This window comes from Hemitrygon akajei, chromosome 6 (genome assembly GCF_048418815.1).
Source record: "Hemitrygon akajei chromosome 6, sHemAka1.3, whole genome shotgun sequence".
NCBI classification, from domain to species: Eukaryota; Metazoa; Chordata; class Chondrichthyes; order Myliobatiformes; family Dasyatidae; genus Hemitrygon; species Hemitrygon akajei.
In genome coordinates this window covers 149,969,807-149,997,353 of record NC_133129.1, presented here as the reverse complement: position 1 = coordinate 149,997,353, position 27,547 = coordinate 149,969,807, and the positions used below count along the sequence as shown (strand labels likewise).

Sequence of the window (27,547 nt, the reverse complement as noted above, 5' to 3'; positions counted from 1 at the left end):
TTTCTTTTTTTAGATATGACAGAGCAGAAGGCATTAAAGGAGGAGGGGTGGCATTACCAATCATGGAAGATGTCATGTAATTGCTCAGTCAGGACTGATTGGAGAACTCATCTAGTGAGATGTTATGGGTGGAATGATTAATAACAAAGTATGGCCACATTAACGAGGCAACATTATAGACCACCCAACAGTCCAAGGCATTTAGGGGAACAAATTTGTAGAGAGCTTGCAAGAAAGCTAAGTTTGTTATAGTAGGTGGTTTTAACTGCCCACACATTGACTGGGACTCCCATACTATAGAAGGACTAGACAGGATAGAGTTCTACAAATGTGTTCAGGAAAGTTTCCTTAATCGGTCTGCAGAAATCGCAGCAAGAGAGTGTGTGATACTTGATCTACTATTAGGGAATGAGACAGGGCAGGTGACAGAAGTTTGTGTAGGGGGACACTTTGCATCTAGTGATCACAGTGCCATTAGTTTCAAAGTAAATACGCAAAAAGATAGGTCTGGTTTGTGGGTTGAGATTCTAAATTGGGGAAAGGCCAATTTTGATGGTATCAGAAACTATCTGGCAAGTGTGGATTGGGACAGGCTGTTTTCTGACAAAATGTATTTGGTAAGTGGGAGGCCCTCAAAAGTGAAATTTTGAGAGTACATAACTTGTATGTGCCTATCAGAATAAAAGGGAAAGATAACAGGTTAGGGAACAAAGGACAAAATTGGTCCTCCAGAAGATCAGGATGATAATCCATGTATGGAGCCAAAAGAGATGGGAGAGATCTTAAATTTTTTTTTGTATCTGTATTTACTCAGAAGATGGACTCGGTCTACAGAACTCAGACGAAGCAGCATCAACTTCATGGGCACTAAACAGATTACAGAAGAGGAGGTGTTTACTGTCCTGAGGCAAATTAGGGTGGATAAATCCCCAGGGCCAGACCCTGTGGGAGGCAAGTGCAGAAATAGTAGGGTTCTATCAGAGATATTTAAATCACCCTTAGCATAGAGGAGGTATCAGAGGATTGGAGTATAGCCAATGTTGTTCTGCTGTTTTTGGAAAAAATGGGCTCTAAGCATACAGCAGAAAATTATAGGCTAGTGAGCCTGATATCAGTAGTGGGAAAGCTATTGAAAGTTATTCGAAGGGACCGGATATATAAGTATTTGGATAGGCATGATTGATTAAGGATACTCAGCATGCTTTGTGCATGGTAGGTCATGGCTAACCAATCTCAGTTTTACCAGGAAGGTGGAAGAAGGCAGGGCAGTGGATGTTGTCTACATGGACTTTAGCAAGGCATTTGACAAGGTCAGGCATGGGAGGTTGGTCAAGAAGGTTCAATTGCTCGGCATTCAAGGTGAGGTAGTAAATTGGATTAGACATTGGTTTTGTGGGTGAAGCCAGAGAGTGGTAGTAGATGGTTGCCTCTCTGACTGGAGGCCTGTGACTAGTGGAGTGCCGCAGAGATTGGTGTGGGTCTGTTGTTTGTCATCTGTATCAATGGTCTGGATGATAATGTGGTTAACTGGATCAGCAAATTTGCAGATGACACCAAGATTGGGGGTGTTATGGAAGTGAGGAAGGCTATTATGGCTTGCAATGGGATATGGACTAGCTGGAAAAACGGGCTGAAAAAATGGCATGTGGAATGTAATTCAAACAAATGATGTGTTGCACTTTGGTAGGACCAACCAGCTTGGTCTTACACCATGAAAGGTAGGGCACTAAGGAGTGTGATAAAACAGAGATCTGGGAATGCGGATCCATTATCCGTTGAAAGTTGCATCACAGGTAAATAGAGTTGGAAAGAAAACTTTTGGCACATTGTCTTTAATAAATAAAAGTACTGAGTACGGGAGTTCATATGTTAGGTTGAAATTGTATAAGATATTGGTGTGGCCTAATTTGTAGTACTGTGTGCAGTTTTGGAAACCTAACTACAGGAAAAATATAAATTTTCTCTATACTCTTTTAATTTTATTTATAAGGATGTTGCTGGGTCTGTAGGAACTGAATTTATAAGGAAGAATTGGATGCGTTAGGATTTTATTCCTTGGAAGGTAGAAGATTAAGAGGAGATTTGATAGAGGTATCCAAAATTATGAGGCTTATAGATAAGTTAAATGCAAGCAGGCTCTTTCCGCTGAAGTTGTGTGGGACTACAACCAAAGTCATAGGTTAAGGGTAAAAGGTGAAAAGTTTAAAGGGAACATGAGGGAAAACGTCTTCACTCACTCTGTCATGATAGAATGGAGCACACTACTAATGCAAGTGGTGCATGCGAGTACAATTTCAATGTTTATGGGAAGGTTGGATATGTACGTGGATGGTGGGGATATGGAGGGCTATAGTCTATGGTCCGCATGCAAGTTGATGGGAGTAGGCAGTTTAAATGGGTTAGCTTGGACTAGATGGGCCAAAGGGCCTGTTTCTGTTCTGTACTTTTCTATGTCTCTATTTCTGTCTCAATTACATCATTAGAAGATTAGGCCTGCTTAGAACACTGTTTTGGATTGTTAGGATTGCCATAAAATTGTTTTGATTTTTTACATTTAAATATCTGTTTGTTATAATCGGTACTGAAGAACTGATCTCTGTTTCTAAGTCTAAAGACAGTGACAATGGAGAACCAAAGGAATCCATGGAAACGGAACAAAGCCCTTTCCAGGAGGACAGCTGCAAGGAACCAATGAACCTTTCTGTTAATGCTGAAAGTAAGCTGGCTTCTTCATTCATGGTTCACATGTAATCTTTCACAATACCGGTTCCAGCTTTATCCTGGTATTCCTTGGTTCACTTAATGTCTGCAGTGATTTGAATGAATATGGTTTCAATAGGTACATTTAATGTCAGAGATATGTGTACAATATACATCCTGAAATTCTTATTCTTCGCAGACATCCATGAAAACAGAGGAGTGCCCCAAAGAATGGATGGCAGATAACTGTTAGAATCCCAAAGCTCCCCCAGCTCCCCCTCCCACGCATAAGCAGCAGCAAAACAATGACCCCCCCCCCCACAACACCAGCAAAAAAAAAAGCATCGGCACCCCCCACCGGGCACGCAAGCATCCAGCAAAGCATCAGTGTAGACACAGACTTGCAGTAACCGGAAGATTACTTGTTCACCCGGTAATTCACCATACCACAGACACTTTCTCTCCCTAATAAGAGAAAAGGAGAAGGGAGCAAGAGGGGAGACATAACAAAGCACCTCACTTATTTTTTTGGTGTTAAAAATCTGTTGCGTCGCTTTTTCCAGCTCTGTACCCAAAGAACTCGGGTCCCTAGGCACACAGCCCAGCAGCCAGCTCACTGCTTATGATCTTCCATCTCCCATGATACATCAGGCGGTGGCACCAGCCTTGAATCCACCCCTCTCCAGAGCTATGAAAATCCGGCACCCTGGATTAGTCTTCCAGGCCGCATCTTTGTTATATCAAAAAGCGGCAGGTCATGAGGCCCCGAGAGCGGGTCCCATTTCCACAGAGAACTGAAGTCAGCATGTAAATCCAGGTCAGGGTCTTCGAAAGAAAAATGAGAGATCAAAGACAGAAATAGAGCTGTTTCTGAAAATGCAAGCAAAGGAGTCGCCATTAGGTGCATCGTCCTCCTAAGCTCCTCCCAGTTCACTATTTGCAAAGCCATCTGTGATAGAGAATTCCAAACATTCACCACTCTCTGAGAGAAGAAATGTTTCCTCACTACAGTCCTATACGTCCTCCTCCTTATTCTCAATTTACTGTTATCTGATTTTTGATTTCTCAATCGGGGAAGCCCCCTGCATCCACCTTATTAGCCCTTTGAGAATTCTGATGCAAGGATATCTCCTCTCATCCTTTTAGACTCCTAAAGAATTCCAAATGCAGTCTATTCAGTTTCATCATTGGTAAACCCACCATCTCCAAAATGAGCCCAGTAAATCTTTGATGCATTCCCTCTATGCTTTTATGCTAAGTATATCTTTTCTTCAGTAAGGAAACCAGGACTCTGCACAATGGTCCAAGTGCAGTCTCAGTATGGGCATTTACTACTGCAAAGAGATTTCCTTACTTCTGTAATCAAATCCTCTCATATTAAAGGCCAACACACCATTTCTCCTACAGTGACATATTATAGATGAGCGTCATTAGTGTCTTAAGATACTTTTTATGTAATAATCTGACTTAAAACCTAGCCTCTACAGGCCTCTATTTTTTGTGAATAGTTTTCTGATGGTATAAATTTTTTTGCTTTTTCTAGATCCTAGAGCCAGTGGATCTCAAGATTTGACACCGGATTCACAGAATGAAGGAACAATGGATGACATTGCAAACCAGAGGTAACAAGTGATGGATGATGGAACAGCCTATTAGACACAATCTATACACAGTAGAGCAATGTATGAGTTAAAAGTATTGAATGCATATGGAAACAGAAGAAAATAAAAAGAATGTTGCACATGTAAGAAGACAGCCAGAAAGGTGCATGCACAAGCAAGAGAAAATCTGCAGATGCTGGAAATCCAAGCAACACACACAAAATGCTGGAGGAGCTCAGCAGGCCAGGCAGCGTCCATGGCTCCATCATCCATCACTTGTAACCATTGATCTACCTGGCCTGCTGCATTTTGTGTGTGTTGCTTGGGAAGGTGCATGTGTTGTTAGAAGGCTGGAAAAGTACACCCATGTGGTGAAAGGAACAGTCCATCAGATTGGAACATCTGACAAAGTTTAACGCAAAGAGACATGACATACAGATGGTGTGAAGAAAAGAGAAGTGTCTCTAATGTGCACAAGAGTAGAGTAGTTCACTGATAGAGTCCGTAGTGAATTAGCTGGAAAAAGGACAGAGTTGGGAAGACTCGTTGCATTTTCCCCCAGATTTTTTTTTCTTCCTTTTCTCCATTTATTAAGTTGAAGTGAAATATAGGAATGAGAGAACTGCAAGTGCTCACTGCTACATTTTGAAATTTTTGGAAGAAAAAAATGTCATTTTCCTGTCCTTGTGACATAGTTGTTTGATTGTATGATATTATTAGTGGTGTTTTTTGTGAGGTTGATGAAAAGTAAGACTGGTTCCTCAGACTTGTTAGAAATCTTACCCCTCTGATTTTTGAGTGTTTAAAACAGCAGTTGCTTGGATTTGTATAGTACCTTTAATGTGAGGGGTATAGTAATAATAGTGAATGTCTTAAAATTCCTTGCCAGTTTCATATCCTCTTTCTTGATGTCGAGGTGTTCCAGCCTATTAGCCTGTTCCTTGCTGTCCTCACATTCATTAATTTCCATCTCACAGGTGAATACTGAGGCAGAATATTTATTAAGAACCTTCCCCACCTCCTCCAACTTGTACACATTTCCTCTTCTATCCCTCATCAGTCCTACCCTCACTTTAGTCATCCTCTTGTTCTTCATGTACACGTAGAATGCCTTGGGATTTTCCTTAATCCTACTCATTCTCATGTTACCTTCTAGCTCTCGTCCTTAAGCTCCTTCCTGGCTACCTTAGAATGAAAGAGCCCTGTCTGATCTTGGTTTCCTAAATTTTAAGTATTCTGCTTTCTTCCTCTTGACTAGATGTTCTACTTCTCTTATCCTCCATGGTTCTTTCCCTGCCTCAATGGGACAAACTGATCCAGAACGCCATGCAAGTGCTCACCAAACAACCTCTGCATTTCTGTTTCTTTTCCTGAGTACATCTGATCCCAATTTATGCTCCCAAGTTCCTGCCTATTAGTCTCATAATTCTCCCTCCCCCAGTTAAATACTTTGCCATTCCACCTGCTACAATCCCTGTCCACAGCTAAAGGCAAATACCAGGGTGTTGTGGTCGCTGTCTTCGAAATGCTCACCCACTGAGATCTGTCACCGGAGCCTGGCACTAGACCCAGTGTAGTCTCTCCTCCACTTGGCTTGTCCACATCTTGTGTCAAGAATCTAGGAAATATGAGTCACCCATAACAACAACCCTGTTAATTTTGCACCTTTTCAAAATCTGCATCCCGATCTGTTCCTCTGTGTGTCTGTTGCTATGGGGGTGGGATCTCTCTCCCAATAGAGTTATTGCTCCCTCCTGTTCCTGACTTCCACACATTGACTCGTAGACAAGTCCCACCACAGTGCCCTCCCTCTCTGCACTGATTAGAAATGCCACTCCCTCACCTCTTTTACCTCTCTCCCTGGCCCTTTTGAAATGTCTAAACCCTGGAACGTCCAGCAGCCCTTGTGACAGCTAAGTCTGTAATGGCCACAACATCATAGATCCATAAGCTGATCCATGTTCAGCACCCTGGTTGCTGATACAAATCAGATTAAAATAGACACACACGAACCATTCAACTGACTGCATTGATGCCCTATCTGCTGCCTCATTTCTCAGTCTTTCCACATTTTGTATCTACCTTTACACCAACTGTTTACAGTTACGGTAACTGTTCTATTGGTTTGCTCAGGATGTTTGCAGGAAAACGATTGTATGTGGTGGCATGTATATATTCTAATGATAAATTTTACTTTGAACTGCTCCATCCTCTGTACCATTTGTATCTTTGAAAACCATTTGAAATCCACAATACTGTGTGCAGAGAGAAAAAAAAACTCCATTCTGCAAGAGAAGTTTGGATTAGTACATTGATGAGAAGGGTTTGGAGAGGTATGGTCTGAATGCAGGTAGAAAGAACTTGACAGAAAATCAGGTTGGCACAGACTAGATGGGCTGAAGGGCCTGTTTCTGTGCTGTGGTACTCAATGCCAAATCTGCAGTCTTTTCATTGAGCTCTCAGTTAGAGAAGGAAATCATGCCTTTACACTCCAACATTCTGTAGACTATTTCCTGTATTTCAATTTTACTCTAGTCAATATTTATATGATTTTTAATTTGCTTCATGTAGGGCTCAAAAGGATGGGGTGAAGTTGCCTTATGTGCGTTTGGAGCGATTGGAGATCTGTGCACCATCCACCGGCCAGCTCCCCATCTTCAAAGTGCAGTCAGCTGTTGATGAAGATGAAAGCAAATCCCTCGTCATGGACAGTCAGACTTCAAATACTGCAACAAAGGTGAGCAGAGAGAGATTTGATGCCAGCAACTCATAAAACAATCTGTTAAACTTCAATAAATTAAATGTTTACTAACCCAAGTGCTGCATGGATTTGTTACAATTAAATGTATGAGTATTGGATTTGTTGGGAAAAATTAAATCAATATACCCTATCCCATTTACCATGATAATGGTGTTTTTTTTTGTCCTTATAGCTTGCTTTTATTTCCTAGTGTTATTTGGCAGTGCTTAGATTAACATATGGTACTTTCTGTTTTGTGGGTTCTATATTTCCTGTGCTAAATAACGATCTATCATTGTGTTACAAGCTCAGTTTGTAATGCTCTCTCATTGGTGAGCTGATAATTTTTTTTACAAAGGACTTTGTTTCTACGTATCTGCAGCACAATAACATGAGCCAGAGCTGCAAACTCTTAGTAGTCTCTCAGAAAACAAAGCGAAAGCAAGCTAAGTTGATGCTTAAAGAGAGAAAGCTAGAGCTGATTTACTAAACATTTTTAAAGTTGATATGATTGTTGCTTGCATTGCCTATTATATTTTTGTTTAGAATTAGAATTGATGCAATACTTATGGAAATGGTTGCCCTGGATTTACTTTCTATGTTAACGTTGTTACTTTTTGTTGAAGAACATTACTCTGGACAGCACTCTCACCCCGCCGAACTCGAACCCTCCTCCTCCTCAACAATGTGAGGCAGATGAGGCAGCAGTTACTTCTGAACTGCCACCCGATGTTGCACCATTCCCATCTCCTTCGGATGACAAAACCTCGGAAGCAAATTCTCAGGCGACCCCAAATGCAGCAAGCGCTACAGACGACAACGAGGATTACTGCGCGGTCTGTTTAAATGGCGGGGAGCTGTTGTGCTGCGACCGATGTCCAAAGGTGTTCCACCTCAGCTGTCACGTGCCTTCTCTTCTCAGCTTCCCAATGTAAATCTATTTAGTTACTTGTTGTCACTTTTGTCTGTTAATGGTGCACTTTATGATGAGGTTGAGAATTCAAGTTGGTTTTGACAGGGATCCAAAAAAAAACTATAAAAGCAGAGTTACCAGAATATCAATCATGCTATTACTGTTGTTCAAATCATACTACTATTTATTATTTAAATAAGTGGAATTCAGAATCATGGCTGTGACACTGAAGAAGGCCATTTGGCCCATTGTGTCCGGGCTGGAACTAGTGAGTTGGTCTTTAACTAACTCACTGGTTCCACTTCCTAGCATTGCAAGTTTTTCCTCATTGTATATTTACCTAATTCCCTCTTGGAAGCTAAAAGAGTGAACATTTCCACCACACCTGCAGGTAGTGCATTCTCGATTCCAAACACATAATGTTTTTTAAAAAAAATATTCATGTCATTCCCTTCTATACCAACAACTGCCCTCATCATGTTATATACTTGAATCAGTTTTCACCTCAACACTTTCCACAATAAGATAAAGACATCAGTGGAATTTTACACAGTTCTATGAGGCAGGGCATCTCAGAGGAAGAAGTGATTATGGAGATGTAGAATAAAAGGAAAATGTTCAAAATGTGGGGATTTTAGGGTCTTTGTGAGAACAGGAGGAAAATACAATTGAAAGGCATATACTATTGTAGGCTTTATAGAGAAACATTTTTGCAAGAAAGAAATGTAAAACTTTAAAAATACTGTAATTTGCTTGCCTTGTAATAGAGTGCCTGGTTTTGAATGCTCTTGGGGAAACAAAGTGAATGGGTACAGAGAAACTGCAGAGAAGATTCATATAACACATGACAAAACACCAAAGCGATGTCCAAAGTTTTGAGAATCTGGGTGTCTCTTCATTAGAACAAAGGATATGATGAGATCAGGCTGACATGTCAAAAATACAGCCAGTTAGTGAACTGGCTACCAGAAAACACAAGCTTACTGTGCAAAGCAATAGAGCCAAATGAAAGAATTATCATTGCTGAAGCTTGTCAAGACATGAGAAGTAGAAAAAGCAGTATCCATAAATTTTAAAAAGAAAGTGTTTGCAACGGGAGAGTCAAATTTGCTGGATACTTTCAATGATCAAGTACAGACATAAACTAAATAGCCTCTTTTGTGCTGTAGAATTCTCTGAACCCATTGTGTTGAAACAAGATGAATACATTGAAATAAATTTGTCTTTTTTTCTCTGAAATAATGTGCAGCTATTTTACTGAAGTACTCAGTACAGCAAGCTGTGGTTTACTGATACTAATACAAAACAGGATACAACATGAAACCAAAACTTGGCGATTAATTGCTAGATTATATTTTCAAATATTTAAGCGATCAGTGTAACTAAGGATTACATTGTTGTATCATGTCTTTTAATTTGTATCTGCAAATCAGTGCAATGTGACCTGTGCTTACTGAGTTTTATTTTGAAGCATACCTTTAAATGGGAATTTCACTGCCCCCCTCTTCTCCCCTCCCGCCACCCATTGATATCTATTAGCGGTGTCCTACTATCTGGATTTATGTTACACATTTTGTTCTGGTATCTAAGAGCTTTAGACGACTTAATTTTGAAGTCTTTGATCTCAGTTTCGCTTACAATGTAATTTTGCTGGGAATTTGACAATATTACTACCTTTCCCTCTCAGCCACATGCAAATTGACGACTTCAAAAGAAACAAGACAGGTTTAATTCGGCATTTTAGTATATATACGTTATTTTTAGGGTTTCTCTTTCCAAAGCTTTTATGTCTCCAATATCTTAACAAAATATAATTTAAAGACTTCACAGGGAAAAGTGATTCTGGTGATTAGATTTGTACTTGAAAACAGAATATAGCCATTTTTGCCATTTATGCAAAAATTGAAAACATTCAAAAAGAATATTGCTTCCAGCAAAGCCACAAGTGCATCAAAAAAACCTTCCATGATGAAGATAATACTGCAAATAGGCAGCAACCAGGGATGGTTTCTTGTACCATTTCCCTGGTTAAAAGTAGCTTTGACACAGGCACCATCTTAGAGTAGATTTATTTTAAGTGAAGGAGGTTTTGACTGTTGAACAGCATAATTTAAAAACATGTCCTTTGGTGCATTAGTTTATGTAAGGTTAAATAATATGCTAAACAATTGGCTAATGTTTAAGATTGCAAGATTTAACTGTAATCAAGGCAACAGAAATTGGTCCAGAGAGAAACAAAACTCTGCAGATGTTGGAGATTGCAGCGCCAACAAAAGTTGTGGAAGATGTGCAGCAGGCAGACTGTATTTAGAGGGAGCGAGTTAAAATTTCAATTTCTTAACCAGACCACTAGTAATTGTTCTTTACTCCTTTCATTCAGATGTACATTAAAAATATTGATTTACAGGGGTGAGTGGTTGTGTACATTGTGTCGGAATGTGGTGATGCCAGAAGTGGAATATGATTGTGAAAATACGCGGCATATCAACGAAAACAGGGGAATAAGGACATTACAGGGACTCTCCATAAGTGACCAAAGGGTGAGTAGCAGCCCATAAGTTCAGTCGTCTCTAATGTTTGGGATTAGTGCATTGTATGGTGTTGCAGTGTGAATGAATTTGATTCTGATGTCTTGGAATCAACAATCAGGCAAAGGTTGAAAACAAGTTGTTGGATTTGCAGATATTTGGAAAGGTGATTGTAGTATTCCCTAACTACTTGTTTATAGTAACTGAGTGCAACTATCTGAGTATTATCTATTTAAAAGGGGAAACTTTAAGGGCTGTAGAGTAAACTCTGCTCGGGTTTCCAGCTGAGTAATGGTGTTGATTTTAATTGACGTTTCACTGACAGACTCTGCCATCTTCATCAAGGATGATGCCTAAGCACGGCAAGTCTGGTGGTATGTACACCTCTGTCATCCACCCCTGTTGATTGGTTAATCGTCAACCAATCAGGTTTTTGCCGTCTCACCTTGTTTGCAATCTAATTTCTGGAAACCTGAATGGTTGAAGACGAGCCAATCAGGAGGGACTGGGTGGTGGGTGGTATATATACCACCAGACTAGATGTGACCAGGCATCATCCCTGATGAAGGTGGCTGAATTTGTCACTGAAAATCAATTAAAATTGATACCTGTATCCATCTGGAAGCCAGAGAAGAGTTTATCTGTCATATATGACAGAAAAGCAGTAGATCCTTTATTAAAGGGCTGTGCTTTCAATGTTCAACAGCCATGCAGTTCAGTAGCCTTCCACTTTTCTCTCTTTCTTTCAATATTTAGTCTAAATTGCTCTTCTAGGATGGAGACTTAGTGGGTAGTGTGTAGATGAATATATGAGCTGTATCCATTCTGAGAGTTTCTTTCCTAACTTCAAACTGTATTGCCTACAGAAATGTGAAAAGCTGACTTTACACTTGTACTGCTACCCCCTCAGCCTGCCCTTTCATGAGCCTGTCAGCCCACTGGTAAGTATAGTTCATTGGCATTTGCTGTTATGTTTCACAAAGGTGAGTGCAACCTTTGGCTACAGTAAACCGTACAAAGCAACTGCCTTAATGCAGTGAAGGAACTCATCAGCATATTTGTGGAGAATTGCTTGCCAATGCACTAGTGCTAAAGAATCAGTTTGGTCATTAACCAGTTGCATCTAACTTGCACACTGCTTGTACACAAAGTATTAAGTGATTTTGAACTGTTTTTTTAACTTAAATATGGATTGTGTGAATGGGCCAATGTACTGAATCTCAGGGGTGAATCTGTGGAATGCTCTAGCGCAGACTGTGGCCGAGGCCAAGTCCGTGGGTATATTTAAGGCAGAAGTTGATCGATTCCTGATCGGTCAGGGCATCAAGGAATATGGTGAGAAGGCAGGTGTATGGGGTTGAGTGGGATCTGGGATTATCCATGAAGGAATGGCGGAGAAGACTCGATGGGCTGAATGGCCTAATTCTGCTGCTATGTCTTATGGTCTTAAAGGAGGTTATTTAATATTGTGCATTTAGGCGCTGACATTGGCCCATTTTTGTAGGGCAAATATGTTATGTAGTAGATCAAGAGGGCCAGCATGACCTATGAGGACATCACAGGGCGTGGGTAGTGGTGCAGAGCATGATTACTGTGGTTTAGGTAATCAATTTTACGGATATTAAAGTATCCCAATCTTGGGGCAAGACCACATGAGAGGGCTAGTGGTTCCTTAGGTTAAAGTTTTACCTGGGATATAGCTCTGCCTTGGTCCAACACTGAAACATTGGCCTGGATTATGCCTTCAAAAACTTCTGAGCTTGAAGCCTGTCTTCTGATGCTGGGGTAAGAATGCTATCACTTAGCCAAGCCCCTGACTCTATAGCTCATGAAACTAAAATCCACTGATAGTGGGAAAAATCAAATGAAAGCAAAATGCTGGAAGGTTAGACAGCATCCATGTAGAAACAATAAGAGCAAACCTTTCAGGTCAATCAGGTTTTAGAAATGTAACCATTTTAATCAAGTATTGAGGCCCTATAAAGCGAACTACCAGAAGATAGAAGACGGGGACGATTAAATGGCTGTGCAAATAAAATGTGTCTATCTTTTGTTTTGGTTCATCAATGCTTTTCCTTTCTAATGCATGCTGCTAACTATTTAATGATTGGTTTTATTCAGGCCCGTCATTACTACCAGATAATCAAAAGACCAATGGATCTTTCTACTGTGAGGGCAAAACTTCAGAAAAAGAGCCCGCTCCATTATTACACACCTGAAGAATTTATTTCTGACATTCAGCTTATGTTTATGAACTGTGCAAAATTTAATTATGTGAGTAAGATGTACAGATGCTATCTGATTTTAATTGCCTCTTAGAAGTCCTGACGTTGCTTTTCACAGTCTACAGGACATTGATGTGCTATTTTACCAGTGTTATGGCATGAGTTAATTCAGCTGTGAATCTACCATTATGTAGGTTTGTTGTTGTCAATTTATATCATAGAACATTCAGGTGTTTGAAAGCAACTTTCATTTTAGCCTAGTATCAGTTTGCATCTTCTGGAGAATTTGAAAAATCTCATCACTAGGAACATAGTTTTGCTATTTCTTACAAACAGTGAGTAATAGATGGACAAAGGACACGTGCATAACTTCAGATGGCTCCCATGTACATGAATAGTTCAAGGCTCCTTTAGAAATCGTAATTTCAGTGTACATTTCAACAGTGAAGGAGATCCTTTACAAACTTTCTTAAGGATGGATATTTTAAAGCTGCATTTAATTAAATGTTCATATCAGAATGACGTATTTATGAATCTTAATAAGTTTGGAGATGTATAGTTCCATGCCCTGTCTACACAGTTCTCTGAACTCATTTGGCCAAAATGTAAACTTTAGAATTGGCTTTAGTGTTTTCCCATGCTGAGGAGGTGCTAGACATAACAGCTATTTTTAGCATTCTTAAATAGGAATTGTCCATTTAATACTGATGGCAATGGTTTATAAACTTCATTTAACCTCTTTAATGGCTAAACTTTTCATAAAGTAATAGTATTTTCAAACCAATGCATTCATTTTTGATATGTGACAGCACAGAGGCAGAGATGTAGAGCTGCTGGTTTGTAGCTCCAGAGACTTGGGTGCAGTCATAACCACCAAGGCTGTTTATCTGGCACTTGCATATTCTATCTATGACTATATGGGTTTCCAATCGGAGCTTGATTTTCCTCCCGAAAATCCCCAAAACCTGGATTGTTGGGCTAATCGGTCACTATTAATTGCCTTGAGTGTGCTGGTGATGGGTGAAACCTGGTACTCGTTAAGTGGAATGTGCAAATAACAGTATAGGATTCATAAATCGGCGCTTGATGGTTCCGTGAACGGGATAGGCCAAAGGGCCTGTTTTTGCACTATAGGCCTTATGACTGAGATTTTGCATTTGTAAATCATATCTGTAGAAGAACAGATTTTGACCATTATCAGTTGAAATTCAGTAAGTATAAGCATTGAATAACAGTATTTATTTTTCTAAGTATGCAAAATGACTGAACCTACTGTGTGTGATCTTTTACAGCCAGATTCAGAGGTGGCACAAGCTGGAAGAAGTCTGGAAATGTACTTTGATGAAAAGCTCAAAGAAATTTACCCTGACAAAAACTTTACAGGAGCAGCCCAAGAATATTCTGATTATGAAGAGATTGATAATGACAGTGGTACTGCAATTGTTAATGGGTTTAGTTGGCCGACAGAAGAAAAGGAGCACGTGAAGCCAAAGAGAAGACGTAGGCATGGTGCAAGCCACAGCCATAAGGACCACAAATAGTGTTGCTGGCTGAATGTTTAAATATTGTGAAATGCAAATTGATCCTCGACTCTCTTCCACTTTGTGTCTTTACCCCTTCTCCCCTCCTCCCCCTCCTCCGCCCCCTCACCTCTTTTTGTAACAAATGTGTTTATAATAATGTTTGGAGCTCAGGAATGCGAATACCAGCTTCCCTGAAGAGGAATCAGTAAATGGCATTTACCAGTTGTTTTCATAGTTTTATTGCAAAGTGATTGCACTGAATGAGGTTGGATGTGGTGTGTTGTGGACCTTTCCTCATGTGAAAGACTTGCATAACTTGTCTACACCAGTATTGCTCTTCGATGAGCAGTTTTTGTACAGGATTACTGTGACATGTGTTGCAGATTATGGGGCATTATTCCAGTTAGTTTAAGATTTATTTTTAGAATGCAGTGGACAAAATAACCAACTCACATTATTTTTCTCATCACTTAAGTTCAAGCCCTTAAGTTAATGGATAAATTTCTGTGAGGTTTCACCTGATTGTCCACATTAACAAGAACCTGCTGAGAATTAGCATAAACTGTGAGCCTCTGACAGGATTTCATCCTCAGAGAATGTAGGTTGTGCTTTCTTAGTTAAATTTTTTGACTTTAAATATTCATGCTAGTGATATCTCTTGGATTGTATCCAATTTGTTGAGGGATATCCACTTTGGCTTTTAATTCTCAGTATTGATTGTTGCAAATTAGTACAAGAAAAATGTTGCCTTTTATAAGGTGTGGTGGTCATTGGAATCAACGATTCAAAGTACATTCATTATCAAAGTATGTATGCAGTGTACAACCCTGAGATTCATCTTCCTCACAGACAGCCATGAAACAAAGAAAACCATGGAACCTGTCAAAGAAAAGCACCAACCCTCTCCCACGCACAAAAAAAACAAATTGCGCAAATGGCAACAAAAAAGAGTGAGAAACACAGAGTGCAAAACACAAAATCAGAAGAAGATGGTACCAATGAACAACTTTACCAAGGGCAACATCCTTCAGATGATCCATGAAACTACTTCATTTTGTGTCTTCTGTTTCTTTCAAATGTAGTTCTGGTACTATTGGAGCCTGTGATACACAGTTTGATGGTGTGTTTTCAGGGCAATTAAACGATCTGGTGTTTTGATGTTTCTGAGGAAGTTCTGGGAAGCTTTGAGCAAGGTGTGTGGCCTCGAGCCCAAGAAGCTTGGAGACAAGGTGTGAGCCCATGACTGACTCCATTTCTCACCGACTAAAGCATCAAGGAATATTGAAAACATCAAGCTGGGTGTAGAAGGTGAGTAAGGGTACAGTGCCATCCATAAGTCTCTCATTCACCCTCTGTTTGAATGGTGTCTGTCTCTCCCTGGTACTGGAGTTCTGAGTCTGTGGTTTGTGGATAGGACTACAGTTCACATTACAATGTGCTTTTTGGTTTCTGGTCGCTCCTTTCTCTGTTGCAGGCCACGCCGATTCAAAATCAACAAAGAAAGAAGCAGCCAGAAACCAGAAAAAACATCACAATGTGAACTACAGAGTCCAATCCCCAAACCACATTGATTAAAGCTTGCCCAAAACCCAGAACTGCAGCTCCAGACTCTGAGAGCAGTTTTCACTGTGTACTATACCAGCAGTTATGGGTCGAAATGACAATAAAAAGTGACTTGACTTGAAAGAGAGAGACCATTCCAACGCAGGCTCCTTTCTTTCAGGAGCAACAGGTGAGAGTGAGAGAGAGAGAGACCATCATAACAAGCAGCTGCAAGCGAGAGGCCGGTAGGTGATGCTGAACATCTCCATGCCTTCCGCACTTGCCTGAATTATTTCAGTCTTCCCTGGTGCTTCAATCACTGATATTGGCGAGAAATGGAGTTCATCATGGGCTTGCACCCTGTCTCCAGGCTTCTTGGCCTGGTGCTTCACTCAAAGCCTCACAGAACACCCTCGGAGATAGCTAAGTGAAGATCGCTCAGTTGGCCCATCAACACATCACAATACATGGATCACAGGCTCCAGCAGTAGCCGAACCACGTTTGAAAGAAAAAGAAGGCATGAAAGAAGTAGAATCATGAGCCGTCTGGAGGATGTCGCCCTTGGTTGTGATTTTTGCAGGCACCATCTTCTTCTGGATGTTCATGGCTGGTTCATCAGGGTGGAATTTTTTTTAGTAATTGTTAAGGAAAGCTTGTCAACTGTGTACAATTTTTAAAATATAATTTTATTAAACTGCTTAGGTTTTGATTGTAAAGCTTTGGAACTTTGAATTATTGTTGCTTCACAAGTGTTCAAACACCATCATCCACACAACTGCTACAGCAGAAATGTAGCATACTAATGACAGTGTGTCATAAGGTCCTTACTTCGAACACTTTTGTGTTCAAAGTAATGAAGGTGATCAAAGTGTTCGAAAGAAATCTGATGGTAGACTTGTGGTTTTGGAATGGCTGCATAACATCAGTAAATGTCAGAGAAATGCCCAATTAGTAAATGGTGACCACTGAAGTGTTGAACTGGAGCGCCAATGTTTTCTAGAATGACGCAGCTTCACATGCAATTTGGCATGTGACCTAGGATGAGATGAGGGGCTAAAATGAGTCTCTCAAATAAGAACTGTATGGGCTTTTGAATGATTAATAAAAGAAGATGACTGTACAGTACATGTCAATACAGTATCATTATTTCAATGTGGGACTTTTTAAACTAGAGTAATGTTAATGTAATGACAAAGAAAAACTTTTTAGAAAAATACGAGCAATCCATAAAATGCCAGATGTAGAAATGGCTTCACCGGCATTGATGTTAATGTTAATTGATGTTTGTCTTTAAATAAGAATTATATATTTAATTGTTCTATATGAGAGTAGCCACATATATTGTCAGCAAGTTGTAATTAAATTTATTTTCTAAAAGTACCGTGTTCTAACTATTCCTATTACTGCTGTAATAAAGGGTGTTAACATGGCTGAATAAAATACTGAAACATTCCTTTTATTTTCAATGTGTACACTCCACAAGCTGTTAGGAGTCCCAGTGGAATTAGAAATGTAAGTGTGCCTGTTTCTGGGGATTCAGCTGTTGGAAATGAGTACATTGTGGCAGAATAATGTGATCCTTGATCTTGGACCTTGTGTTTAGAGATGGTGTGGTGTATTGTCTGCTGCTGGGAAAGCAGAAGTAAAGAGGATCAACTCTCTTGTCCCTGGGTAAATCGGTAGGGCCAGAGGCTGGGGTAGGAAAACCTGGTCAGGCCAATGGGAGAAATGATCTGGTCTGAAAGTTGTCTTTAAATATGGACTTCACTTTGCCTCCCTCAATTAATTTAACCCTCTGATGATGACGTTTTCCAATTGGGCCGGGTGAGTGGAACCTGGCATCCGGATGAGGGTACTGTTGGATGTTTTTCAGGGCTTTTGAAAAACAATGCCTGTAGTAAACAGCAGGTTAGGTCTGGGGAGTGAGTTGTGTCTCAAGACAATGCCCTTCTGTCAGGACAATGTTTCAGGTGAATGCACGGTGAGGCTCATTAATGAATACATAGCAACTGTGTTTCAGATGCTAGTGGACACGTGTTTAAGGATATGCCCAAAATAGTCCCACACAGTCCTATAGAGCAGTGCAGGATAATCAAGTAGGAGGCATATCCTAGTCAATGAATCTTTAAAAATACTTATTTAACTTTCTATGAGCAAATTGTTCATCATTTACCTTCATTCTTGTTACAACTTTGATTTGGAAGTTTAAACCTTACGACTGTTGCCAAGAATTTAACAGTTTCCAGTTAGGAGTATTTGTGGCAAGTGCATCCCTACTGCCTCAACAGTGCAGTGTGATCCTGCTTCTCCATTGTGGTTCCATTGCAAAGTTGCAGTGACTTTTTTTCAGCAATGCATGCATATACTGTAAGGGAATCAACACATTACTGAACACTTCCTCATTGTATTTAATGCAGCAATCGTGCAGGGCTTTGACCCTTGAGGAAACACTGGAATGTAGCCCAACACCTGCAGTACATAGTATGGTTATTGTGGTGTTCAGATAGAATTCTCCAGGCTTTACTAGACATGTGCAGGTCCTAGAATAGTACCTAGAAAACTGTGGCCTCATGACGTCAAGCTTCTGAGAGAGCTGACTGGGTGGGTTATTCCTTGCCATTGTTAAGGGAGATTGGCGCATTTTTGTTCATCTGTTGTGTATTTAATATTTCAGTAACATTGTAAATATATTTGATTAAGCATTCTTGTTTGTTTACATGATTCATTACAGGTTATATGCAAGAGTACATGAACGGCGTACGTCACTACATCACCGTGTCATAAGTGTGCGTCTCTCTGAAAGTAAAAACTGAACGTACACGAGTTGTCCCCGGCTTCCAATTAACTCCCCCTAGTTCCTGCCTACTGCTCTTGTAATTTGCCCTGCTCCAATATAATACTCTTCCCTCAAGGTCCATACTTACTCTTATCTATAGCTATGTGGCCACTGCATACTAACTGATCACCACTGAAATGTTGGTCACCTGGCTAGGTTCATTACCCAACACCAGGTCCTCCTCTTGTTGGACTATCTACATATTGATTTACAAAACACTCCTGGATGCACTAACTAACTCTGCCCCATCTAAGCCTCTTGTACTCAGAAGATCCCAGTTTATATTAGGGAAGTTGAAGACCCCTATCACAATAACCCTATTGTTTTTACATCTTTTGTTAATCTGCCTGCAATGTTCCAGTGGCTGTGGGAGGGTCTGTACAGTCCCATCAGTGATTGCATCCTTCCTGTTTTCTAAAACATTGAAACCCTGGGACATTAAGCACCCATTCCTGTCCCCCTCTCAACTGAGTCTCTTGTAATAGCCATGGCACCATAGTTCAATGTGTTGGTCCATGTTCTGTTCATCACCTTTACCCCATAAAACTCGTAGCATTAAGATACACACACGTCAAACTCCGTTCCATCATACTTTGCTACGGCCTGCCTTACTGGCCCTAACAATTACCTTCCTGTCCATGCCTCTGCTTTCTGACCTCATGCTCTGGTTCTCATCCCCCTGCCAGACTAGTTTAGCTCCAGAAAACCTCCCGGTTAGGATATTGGTTTCAACCCATCCCCCTTGTACAGGTCACTACAGCCCCAGGAAAGATTCCAATTGTCCAAGACCCTGATTTCTGCACTATCCTCCTCAGCCACTCATTCATGTGTACTATCACCCTATTCCTGCCCTGACAAGCACGTGGTTCTTACTGGGAGTGATCCAGAGATTACTACCTTAGAGGTCCCGCTCTTCAGCCTCTTCCTCAACTCCCTATTCTCACAGTGCAGGACTCTTCCTCTTTTCTACCTACGTCATTGGTGTCAATGTGCACCACGACCTCTGGCAGCTCACCCTCCCTCTTGAGAATCTTCTGCAGCTGCTCTGAGACATCCTGGACTCTAGCTCCTGAAAGGCAACACACAGTTCTTCTGACTCTTTCACGGTCTCCTGTGCCAGTCTTGATGTTAACTTCTACTACAGGTTGTCCACCTCCACCTCGATCCTTCCATTCTCTTCATATTCATGTGTAATTCTAAACAGTCTCTTAAAGCCCACTAATCTGTCTGTTCCCACTAATACCCCTCATAACCTAATCCAGACCTTGCCACTCTACCTTTTACAAAATATGCCCCTCATTCGGTCTTTAAAGTTTTCCCTTCTGCCTTGAAAGAATGTCCTATGGTGTTTGATATTGAAGAAAAGATTATTACTGTCTGCCCTATCTAAGGCTCTCGTAATTAAAGAAAACTATTAGGTCTCCCCTTAGCCTCTGGCAGTCTAAGGAGAACAATTGCAAATATGCCCAGCTTTTCCATGTAGCTCATACTCTTTAATGTAGCCAGCATCCTGATGACCTTTCCAGTCTTCACATCCTTCCCCTCATGGGGCAATGGGAACTGCGTGTAATAGTTTGAGTGTGGTCTGACTAAGTTTAATACATCTACAGCATGACTTGGCATCTCCCCCAGCATCAATTAAGGCAACCATTCCATACGTCTTCACCACTTTATCCACTTACACAGACCCTTTCAGTGAACCTGGACTCCAAGATCCCTTTATATCTCAGTGTTATTAAGGGGTCCACTATTAACTGTAGTTTCTTCCTTCATTTGACCTCCTGAAGTGCAACACCACCTACTTGGATTAAACTCCATCTTCCAGTTCTCTGCTCATATCCCATTGTATTCTTTGATAGTCCTTTACACTAACCAGATCCATCAATTTTGATCTCACTAATCCAACCTACATTATCATCCAGATTACCTATATCACAAACAACAGAGGCCTAGCAGTGATCCTGTGGAAGGCCACTGATCATGACCGGCCAGCCAGAATGATGACCTTCCATTCTTGGTCTATCTCATGAGCAAGTCGGTTCTGAATCCAAACTTCCATTCACACTGGATCCCATGGATCTTTTCCTTCTGAATCAATCTACCATGAGGAACTTTTTCTTGTTGCTAGTGACAACAAAGATTTTGTTAAAACCCCTACAAAATTCTATACTTGTTGCTTTCAGTACTTTGGAATTAAATGGCATCAGGTCCTGGGGATGAATCCACCTTTATGCTTTACACAAGACCCAGCACTACCTTCTCCATAATCATACAATATCCTAGTACACTAGCATGCACCACTCTGCCTTCACTGTCCTCATAATTACTGATTGAAAGTACTCGTTTAGTACCCAGCCACAAATTCCCTCCTTTATCCTTAAGTGGACCAACCCTCATCTTTGATATCTTCTTTTTCTTAAGTGTTTGTATAAATTGCCTCAGGATTTTCCTTGCTTCTGCTTACCAAATACATTTCATGACCCTTTGTGGATTTCTTAATTGCTTGCTTGAGCATTTTCCTGCTATATTGCAGAAGGGCCCAGTCTCACTTTAGCTTCCTAAACTTCCTTCCTTTCACTTTCTTTCAGAATGTTTTCTCCTCCAGTTGGATTCTTCACCTACTGTTCAAGAACCCCTCTTGGATACACTGAAGAAATTGTGCCCCATCTAAACTTCTTGTATCAAGGAAGTGGTAATCAATACTGGTAACTTAATGTCCCCACCCTTTGACAACTCTGCTCTTCCTGCACCTTTCCATAATGTGTTTACATGTCTGTTCCACCACCTCTCAATGGCTATTGGGGGCCTGTAGTATAATGCCATCAGATTAATTGCACCTTTCTTATTTCAGGGTTTCACCCACATTGCCTCTGTGGATGAGCCCTCGAGTGTGTCCTCTCCAAGTGCTGTTACATTCTCCCTTAAAGTAGTGAAACCCCTCCACCATTTATTTGTTCTGTATCTCAACTAAAACAATGAAACTCAGGAACACTGAGCTGCCAGTCTTGTTCCTCACACAACCAGGTCTCTGTACTAGCAACAATGTCAAATTTCCCTTATTACATTCCTAAGTAAATCACGTCCTAGAAAGTTATGTGATAGCAGAGTAGACTGTAGTAGCCTTCAAAACAAAGATTTTCCCAGTCAGGATTCTGCCTGTGTAACACAAATAGGGTACCCTAAACCATTGAATACTGTATATTTCAGGTTGAGTATCCCTTATTTGAAATGCTTGGGGCTGGAAGTGTTTCGGAGTTTGGAATATAATGAGAATAGCTTAGAATCACCATCATTTCCAACTCTGGATTTATGTGCTACCAGTATGTACTTATCAGCAAAAGTTGTTACGTACCATTAATAGAATGAAAATTCAATGTGTGGAGGGTAACAAATGCAACCCAGCCACATCGGGAGAATACCTGAATTGCCAGTTGAATGACAGGCTTTCAATCTCCACTTGCAATGCAGTTTTTTGATTAAAAGCTTACAGTATACTGTTTTTGTATTTTTTTCAAGGTTTTATCTAAGGTTTAAAAACAATCAGCATTGTTGACTTTGTTCTGGTGTTTGATTTTCATCAGTGATGATCTTAGCAAACTTGGGCTTTGTCTTTAAATATTTTTAATCTTTTAATATTTAATGCTGTGCCTTTTCTTAAATTTCTGCAACCAGTCTGCTGAATATTCACAATTACCTTCAATTTTCAGTTTGTCGTGATGGATCTTTGCTTGTTTCATGAACAGCATACGTTAATCAGCACGCTGATGAATGCATTCTTCCTGTATATGGTCAAGATCTTCGTATTTTGTTTAATGCAGTGGTTTTCTGTTTTTCATTATTTCTGTCCATTTCATATGTGAGGTTACTTCTCTGAACTGTTTGTGATGCACAGAGACCTGTATATCACCAGGAACCTTCCCAGCGCCTTGTGGAAGTTTCAATTTGTGTCATCTAAGAAACTTAAGATCTCTCAGGTTTACAGATTTTTGAACTTCGGATAAGGGTACTCAACTTGTGTAACCAATTTACATTATGGAAACATTGTACCAGAACTACCTGTACCTCAATCTGTCAATCTATCTTGAATATATTCAGTATTGGAGTCTTTGTAGCCCTCTTATACAAAGAACTCTAAATATTCACTGCCCTCAGGATGAAGAAATATCATCTCCTCTCATACTTGAATATCTTACTGTTTATTTTGAACCTGTTCTTTACTTTGCAACTAGGAAGCATTGTTTGTGTCTGGCATTGTAATGAAATACAAGCTACAGTAGCAGCCAAGGGGTTTTGCACAGGCTGAACACCGATGGTTCAACTCAACATCTTCTGGTGGCTGACTTGCCTTGATGCAACAAATACACAAATAATTCTGGCTTAGCCACTTTATCAGGATAAATTTTAATCGACTGAAAAACAAGCTTTGCAATTATCTGCAAGTAGAATTAGAGTTTCTTGTACCTGACCCACTGCCTCTTTCCTGCACCTAATGCATATCCTCTTTGCTACATGTATGTTCAGTAAGCCTTCACAGTTCTCCTGGGTAGGGTTTCCACTGAGGTGAAGAAATGCCTTATCATCTCAATCTTGATTGACCAAACCCTTTGCAACTGTAACCCCTCGTTTGAGTTACCTCAGCCAAGGGAACCATTGTCACTGCATTTACTGTCGAGCTTTGTAAGAATTGACTACTGGAAGGTGGTGATGCGATATGATGTGCAAGATGAATCGGGAGTTAAGTTACAGGGTCAGTTTCACACACATTCAACAAGCAGTTTTTCAGAGAAATATCAAATGAAATGAAAATCTTCCAACAAAGAAATTAATATGTTGACACAGTGAAGTGTGAAGTATACAAAAGAGCCACGAGTAATTTTGCAGGGTGGTTGCTTGCTTTCAATTCTGACTGGGTGGAAACCAAACTTGAGTTTGTTTTGTCAACAGCAGGTCAGTACCAGAACATGATAAAAAAAAAGAGTTCTTGTAGATTAAACATTCTTTCCAATTGAAACTTGTTAAACAAATTCGTTATTTAAACTGACATATTGGATGAAGTGGCAGTTTGGCTCTAGTTATTAATACATTCATATTTTAAGTGTTTGAATCTAAGATAGGCTTATTAATAAGAAAGAAATTATCAGCACCAATCAACAGGATATCTAAATGGGTTACAGAGTGTGAGTCTGCGTTTTATGGTATACTGTTTCCTGCACTTTTCTAAGAGTTGCTAAAATATTATTAATTCTGTACATATTCAATTTCACACAATTTCAGTATGGAGAGAAATTAGTTGAACAAGATTTTCTTGTTGCAAGTAATCTCGGTACCCTCCAGTCTATGATTGTAGATGAATTGAGGTTTTCTTGAATGTGAAGGGTTAAAGTGTGCAGACTAAAGGTGCTTTGCAACAGGTGATGATATTGGTTTTCATCAATGAACATGTTGATTATTTGTGTTTTTCCTCTTTCCACTATTTTGTTTTATTTTATTCATTTACTTTAAATTGCTGGTTTCCCCACTATCCCATCCCCTCCACATCCACTTAGTAACACTGTCCACTTGGTGAAGAATATAGTTCTGTCTGTTGTCTTGTATGCTGTGCTGTCTCACATTTCCAGCTTGACCAACTGTCTCCTTCACCAATCTCATCTGATGTCCTGGGGTGTCACAGAGTAGTGCTCAAAGCAATGCTTTACAGTACAGGCGACCCAGGTTCAATTCCCGCTGCTGCCTGTAAGGAGTTTGTGTGTTTTCCCTGTGATGGCATGGGTTTCTTCTGGGCGCTCCTGTTTTCTCCCACATTCCAAAGATGCACTGGTTGGTAGGTTAATTGGTCATGGAAAGTTGTTCCGTGATTAGGCTAGTGTCAAATTGAGGGTTTGCTGGGCTCGATGGGCCTATTTAGCATTGTATCTAAATAAATAAAATAAACGTCAGGGATATGTATATCCTCAGTGTTCATTGGGAAGGTTCAGGACACTTGCAACATGATGATCAATATTATCAGAGAACAGCAGGCCTTGCTGATGTTCAAGGGTTGGCCACTCCCAACAGATATACTCACCAAATCATGGGAGAAGCTTAGCCCATTCACCGTATTGTATACATTTGAACAAAACAAGATTCAGCCTTAGCCAAATTTTTAAAAATCGTTACTTGGTTGCATTTGTGACCTAGATTAATAATTAACAAGTTGTAAATTTAGAATTGTATCATCTGCAATTTAAATGACACTTCTAAGCTATTTTTAAAGATACATAAACATGCAAGTTTGTCTTCTTGGTAGGCTTGTGGGGTTGTCAGTTGGTCCTGGCTAGTTACAATGCCATATGGTAACAATCTCATGGTCTTATTTCTAAGTTTGCTGAGGATATAAACTGGGTAAGATTATGGTCAGGGTGGAGGATTTAAAGTCACTTCAAGGCAATGCAGATGAATTGTGTGGGGGTGGGGGGGGAACATGCCCTGACACAGTATCATATGGAAAAATGTGAAACTGTCCATCTCAATTTAAAATGGTATTTTTTAAATGGTGAGAGACTGACTAACATTTATATTTAATTACTAAGGTACAGGTGTGCAATGTGCAGGTGAAATGAGGAATTGGGAGGGCAAACAAGATGTTGGCCTCTGATTCAAAAAGATTTGGTTTGGTACTATTGTGGCTGCAGTAAACAAGGTGATGATTATTCCTTACTTATTCAATTATTTTCCAAATCTCTGATCAAAAAATTGCCATTAATGACAAGAAAACACATAATAAATACTGCAGATATCACAGCACAAATAAATTGATCAAGCCATCTTGATCATTGTTAATCAGTATGGTTTCTCTTCCACCAAAGAAATCAGAAGTAAATAACCTCTCAAAAACCACTCCTATATAAGTCTTTAATTCATCAGATGTATAATGTCAGATTTTATTTAAAGAATTCTTTGGCAGGTAAGAAAGAAAGACAGCTGGGAAAATATTTACAAAGAATAACTGGTGAATGCATATGGTTTAAATATTCCAATACATAAATAAAGACATCAAAAATGGTTCACCAAATTCGGAAGTGGTGAGTTTGACCTTTAAAACATGAGGATGCATCATTCTGCATGGCGAGGTGAGAAAAGAACTTTTGATCTATAATCTGATACACCGATGTATTACATCATTTGGATGTCACAACATTTATGCACTTAAATTCCTTTCCATGGCACCTCCTCTAAGCATAGCATGAGCTATTTGTCTTTGCTCCAATTTTCTTGCCTCTTCATTACTTGCCGCTGCTTGATACAATTTTCTGAGGATCTCTGTGTGTGATCCTGGACGATGAGTAATGTCATCCACTTCCACTGAAGTGGTCCTTGATTTCCACCTTTGGCATCAGCCTTGATTTTCCATTGCATATTTAACCATTCCAAAAGCAAGTATAGTTTGCACTTTAATTGTTCAAGAGCAATCTCAGTTCAAGCTCAGTAGTTACCCTTCCTACAATTAGCTACCAAACCTTTAAAATTCTTTTGCTATGGATTATCCAGTCTGTTTTCCTTAATAGCACGTTTCCTCTTACCAGATGAACCAAGCTGTCCTTCCAGACGAGGCAGCACTTCACCTGTGAATCTGCTGGGGCTATCTACTGTATCTGGTGCTCTGAATGCAGCCTCCTTTACATTGGTGAGACCCCGCGTAACTTGGGGAAACGTTCTGTCGAGCACCTCTGCTCCATCAGTCCAAAATTGAACTTCCTGGTGGACAGCCATTTTAATTCCTGTCTCAGTTCCCATTCCAACACGTCGGTTCTTGGCCTCCTCTTCTGTCACAATAAGGCCACTTTCAGCTCAGGAGCAACACCTCATATCCCATCTAAGCAGCCGTTAACCTGACGGCATGAACATCACTTTCTCTTTCCGGACTTCCTTTTCTTTTCCACTCCCACTTCCCTCTTCCCAAATGTTTCCTCTTCTTCTCCTTACCTGTCTATCACCTCCCTCAGGTACCCCTCCTTATTTTCTTTCTCTTAAGGTCCACTCTCCTCTCCTATCCGATTCCCTCTTCTCCAGCCCTTTCTCTTTCCCACCCACCTGACTTCATCAATCACCTTCCAGTTTGTCTTGCTTCCCCTGCCCTCAACTTTTTATTCTGGCATCTTGCCCCTTCCATTCCAGCCCTAAGGAAGAGTCTCAGCCCAAAATATCAACAGTTTACTCATTTCTGTAGATGCTGCGCAACCTGCTGAATTCCTCCGGCATTTTGCACGTGTTGCTCTGGAACCTCTTCTACTGATTATGCTGGTACAGGGTAATGTCAATGCCCTGATCATCAGCAAATTTTATACAGTTATAGCTCAGTTCTTCACATGCTCTCCTAACACTACAACATACCCCAGCACATCCTTTGGTTGTGTAGGTCGTTGACATAAACAACACATTTCACTGTATGTTTCACATCTAATCTAATCTGATCTAATCACCTGATCACCTGAAGAGAGCTCAGTGTTACACAGTCAAAATAGGGCAGCATTTATGTCGTTCAGCTCTGCACTCCCTAAAGGGCTGTGCTTTTTGCATTTGTAATTCTGCCTCTATCTTTCTGTCTGCTTTAATCAGTTCAATGTCCTGTACAGTGGTCTCATTCTATCTGCCTGACAACGTGCCTTTGTCTGCCTCAGCTTATGACCGACCCCAATCCAACACAGGCTTAGTAAAGTTTCCTTTTCATCGGAAAGAAAGGGAGTTCCGGTGTTGTCAGAAAGCAGACTGCATCCAAGCCAGAGGGCAGTGACTTTGCAGTCAGCCATTTAATACAGCGGGAGGCTGGATTCAAACTGTCAGTGTGCTGTCCACCTTGACTGAGAGTTCACAACCGAAGGCAGCAAGGAGCCAGAATGGGAACAGGCAATGAGGTTAAAGTTGCTCTCCTGGGTAAGAAGGCAATTGATAAATCAGATAA

General features: G+C 40.3%; 1 protein-coding gene across 2 annotated transcripts in view; it reads left to right on the top strand.

The window, feature by feature from the left end:
- The window catches only part of trim66 (tripartite motif containing 66), a 189,039-nt gene extending 171,887 nt beyond the window's left edge, over positions 1 to 17,152 (top strand). For both annotated transcript variants that reach the window (XM_073049540.1, XM_073049541.1), the window contains 8 exons: positions 2,608 to 2,716; positions 4,244 to 4,322; positions 6,873 to 7,038; positions 7,668 to 7,972; positions 10,362 to 10,494; positions 11,349 to 11,423; positions 12,604 to 12,756; positions 14,000 to 17,152. In XM_073049540.1, coding sequence (XP_072905641.1) covers positions 2,608 to 2,716; positions 4,244 to 4,322; positions 6,873 to 7,038; positions 7,668 to 7,972; positions 10,362 to 10,494; positions 11,349 to 11,423; positions 12,604 to 12,756; positions 14,000 to 14,248 — 1,269 coding nt within the window. In that variant the 3' untranslated portion in view covers positions 14,249 to 17,152. The remainder of the gene's footprint in view (positions 1 to 2,607; positions 2,717 to 4,243; positions 4,323 to 6,872; positions 7,039 to 7,667; positions 7,973 to 10,361; positions 10,495 to 11,348; positions 11,424 to 12,603; positions 12,757 to 13,999) is intronic.
- The last annotated feature ends 10,395 nt before the right edge of the window (positions 17,153 to 27,547 follow it).